The sequence below is a fragment of the Penaeus chinensis genome, chromosome 5, assembly GCF_019202785.1.
Source record: "Penaeus chinensis breed Huanghai No. 1 chromosome 5, ASM1920278v2, whole genome shotgun sequence".
Lineage (NCBI taxonomy): Eukaryota > Metazoa > Arthropoda > Malacostraca > Decapoda > Penaeidae > Penaeus > Penaeus chinensis.
The window spans coordinates 7,897,900-7,901,845 of record NC_061823.1 but is presented as its reverse complement, the minus strand read 5'-3'; the positions used below and the strand labels follow the sequence as shown (position 1 = coordinate 7,901,845).

The 3,946-nt window shown below is 35.6% G+C and overlaps 2 protein-coding genes across 3 annotated transcripts in view; one reads left to right on the top strand and one right to left on the bottom strand.

The window, feature by feature from the left end:
* Positions 1 to 201: 201 nt before the first annotated feature.
* On the bottom strand, positions 202 to 2,007 carry LOC125025975 (putative uncharacterized protein YGR160W). The gene is made up of 2 exons (XM_047614336.1): positions 1,759 to 2,007; positions 202 to 1,393 (listed from the first exon to the last, which is right to left on the bottom strand). The coding sequence occupies exon 2, from the start codon at positions 1,389 to 1,391 to the stop codon at positions 1,164 to 1,166; it is 228 nt and encodes a 75-aa protein (XP_047470292.1). The 5' UTR covers positions 1,392 to 1,393; positions 1,759 to 2,007; the 3' UTR covers positions 202 to 1,163.
* A 1,452-nt stretch (positions 2,008 to 3,459) lies between these two features.
* Positions 3,460 to 3,946, top strand: part of LOC125025708 — a 26,771-nt gene continuing 26,284 nt past the window's right edge. For both annotated transcript variants that reach the window (XM_047613850.1, XM_047613846.1), the window contains exon 1: positions 3,460 to 3,870. The gene's annotated coding sequence lies outside the window, so the exon portion shown is untranslated. The remainder of the gene's footprint in view (positions 3,871 to 3,946) is intronic.

The following is a 3,946-nucleotide window of genomic DNA, read 5'->3' as shown; positions in this document are numbered from 1 at the left end:
TAGCATTTCTTATTCGGAAGGAATACAATCAGATTTTATCAAATAACAGCGATAGAGAGCACCGGCGAGTTAACCCTATATTGCATACATTAATTATTTGTAAGTAAAAAAAAAAATGAAAGCAATAGATATTGGATATATGTTGTAAACAACCACCACATGCCTTCCTTTTATCGTTTTATTTTTTTGTTATAGAGATACAGGTTCGTTGCCCTCGGGCAACATTGTACCATACATACATAAATAATATATAAAATTCTTTTATGAAAATATATTATCTTGTTATCAAAATGCCCTTTAACTTAAAATTATATGACTTGACTTTCCATGTTACAAAATTCCTTTATGATTTATGAGGTATTAATGAAGGAAATGGAGGAAAATTACTTTATCATGACACAGTTGCATAAGAAATAACAAATGTATGCCTTCTTACAATAAACCACATAATTTACAATCAATGTAAATATGCCTATAACTCTAATGGCACAGCCTATTTCATTAGTAAAGTAATTGTAATAGTAATATATATATCACAAAATTCCATGAGAAATGAAATACACAAACCTTACAACAGGAGACATAATTGTCAATGCAAATTTGCTCTAAACAAAGGTAGTCCATGCTTCCTTGCAGCAAAACACTACTTACATTAGCTAAGGTTTGGCATTTTTTCTAATAGTAATCAACTCATTAAAAAAATTGCGCAATCCTTTCAATGCAGTACATAGCATTTTGGAAACAGATAAATCCTCAAAATAATATGCCATCTGAAGATATATATATTTTACTAAATAGTTTCCATACTTTGCAAATTCCAAAATTCCTATTGGTGAAATTTCACAAAACAGTTTGATTTTGGTGTGAAACACAAATTGACTTTGCATTTGCAGCAGAACACCTTGCATATTCCACTACATCCAGGGTTCTTGCATCGTCCCTTTTTGTTTCCAAATTCTGGAAAATGACCATACTGGTCAGTTCTTATTGCTTTGGCTGGTATTTTTACTGTTGGGCCCTTTCTTGCTTTGACTTTGTACAACTCATCAACATCTGCAGATGGCCTTCCTCTTTTTGTTCCAATTGTTTTTCCTTTCTGTAGTAAGCACTCTGCTACTTCTAGCTTGAACATCAGAAGAGGAAGTTTCTTTGTTCTTGGGGAATCAGTCAATAGTTCTTCTAACTACTGGCTTTCCTTTATTAGAGGTGCTTGGAACTGGCTCCTCTTCACTTTCATCTTCGTCTGTATCATCATCTCTTTCTTCATCCTCAGGAGCTTCTGTGTCGTTTTCAGGGTCATAATCATCATCTTCACTCTCTAAATTTTCATCTTCAGACTCCTCTGGCACACCAGCATCATACTGGCGGGTATAGAAGATTGAGGGCTTCATGTCTGGAAAAAGAATGTCCTTTGAAACATATCTGTGTAACATCGGCCTTCGGACAAAGCCAAATGTAATATTCAGTCCAAGTGTATATTGTTGTCTTAGAGACACAAACATACAGTGAGTCAAGTTCACAACACATATATATAGTCCCTCAAGCTCATAAAGTAACTTCAGAGACACAAGTCTAATCAATCCAGCATATGGCCACAATACAAGAAACTTTTATATACTAATACCATAATGTTGCCTCAAAGACACAAGCACACATTAGCAAAAAACTTAGACCCTTTATTTTCAGGCTAAGCAAATCATCACTACATTTCAAACGTACATGACACTACTATACACTGTGATTTTTTGGAGAACATACCTGTTTATGTATAGGAGAGAGAGGCCTGGGTCCCAAGTAGGTTGGTGAAGTCTTCAGGAGCTCATGAGGCATGCATCCTTCCCCTCCTTAAGTCATCTCCACAGTGACGTTTTCAGTTGAGGGGGTGATGCATTAGAGAAAATGGACTCTAGGGAGGTTAACTGTAGAAGATCAAACCGTTGCCTTGAGGCAACACTGAGCAGCTCCGTATTTTTTGGTTTGTTAACTTCACGCCACAGTATGCAATATAGGGTTAATTGTCTTTGAGGATATTGAAGATGAGAAATCGTGGCAGACATGTTCGTCACCTAATAAATCAAATCAACAGAAATCCATCACAGCAACAGCTGATATGCACTAAAGGATCGTGGGTATACTCATCATTTGATAAACCCGTATATTCACACTCAAAATATGGAAACCTCTGGCATTACCGTAAGGAGAGGGTTAAGCGGCTGATATACGTGAGCTACATTTATATAATTTCAGGTATTGTTTGTGTATTAAGCAAAAATAAGAATCGCTCCTCCACAATATTTTATCGTAAGGGTGTCGCCCATATTCCCCTTCAGATAGGACAGAGAAGGCCCTGCTCCTGCCTGCCCAATTACTTTTGATGAGATAGTTCTATTATTTTAAAATAAAATAATAATAATGCTCATAGGGTGTTTCTTAAACCAATATTTCATAAAAAATAGGAAAGCATATTAAATAATATTGATATCTTAACGTGTTGAAATGTTTCGCACAAGGTACAACACACAGCACCTGAAATGACGATGATAAAGGCTTTATAAGTGAACCTTTAAGAAATGGCTAGTTACTGGTAAATTAGAGGATATTGTTTAGCATACAACAAATTGTTTCTAAAGTCGGCGGCTGCTTGAAACTTGATTGTTGTTGTTGTTTTGTTGCTGTTGTTACAGAATCACTCATTCTAGCTCTGAGCACCTCCACCTGCAACCTCATGACGTAAAACTGCTCGTAAACGCTAGCGAATTCTTAATTTTTACCATTATCGTGTAAACAGCTTACCGTCTGCGACTTTTATCAGCTTAAAAATCACTCTGGGAGAGCATGTTCTCTATTCAGCTCTCTTCCTATTAAGGGACACATCAAATAAGTTCAGTAGATTTTCTTTATATCAGATCATTTGAAATAAAACAAATATTCTTTGGGTGGACCGAGATAGCAATTACACTTTATTGTAATATAATTCTAACGAATTTGTGTGTATTACAGCACATAAAAGATGTCATATTTCGTATTTAGCCCTTCAATCCTTGACTCATTCCTCGGAGCAACACTTCATATATATATATATATATATATATATATATATATATATATATATATATATATATATAATATATATTTATATCAATGGAAAGTAGCCAACGATCTTTGTTTAAACAAAAAGAATGTTTTTCACATTGTTTTTACATACTTGTAAAGTAATTATTTCCATTACATTACATCAAAAAGTAGTCTTCTCGTTAAAGAGATGCCTTGCACTCTTACAGCCACCTTAGAATTCCCGTCCCGTCCTATGAATACATAAACCGTGCCATAATATCGGTGTCACCATGTTGCTAACGTTGCATCATTGCGTTCCATTTGGCGCTACGGAGAAAAATCTCATACTTTGTGTGGCGCTTAAATGCTACGGTCCTGCGAGGTAGTACGTCTTGCAGACGTAACACAGTTAATGTCGAATGGCAAGGAATATTTTTAAATGTGTATATGGCTTGTATTTCATAACATAATAAGCTTAGCATGTTATGTTAAATGTAAAGAAACACGAGAGCCATGCTTCTTGAATCATAACATCTATTGAAGTACCAAAGGAAAATATACAATATGAAGATAAAGAGAAGACTGTGATCAATACTAGCACATGGAAAGTCAATATGCTTAAAAAGAACGCAAAAATCTCGTGTGGGCCAATGCTTATACAGGAGTGCCGCCGCAGCGCTACAAAGCGTTCAGTTCGAGCGCATTCTATGTAGCGCTCCAAAGTATCGTGTTTTCCGACGGAACGCAGGGCTGGTCTGAAGTTTGTGTTTGTAAATAATACAATTCCACACATTGATAGTATTTGGGAACGTTACGGTACGTATATTCCGTTTATTTTGGGTTTGTAGAGAAGTTATCAGTGAGTGTAGTTTTTCCACTTCGTTTGTGATAC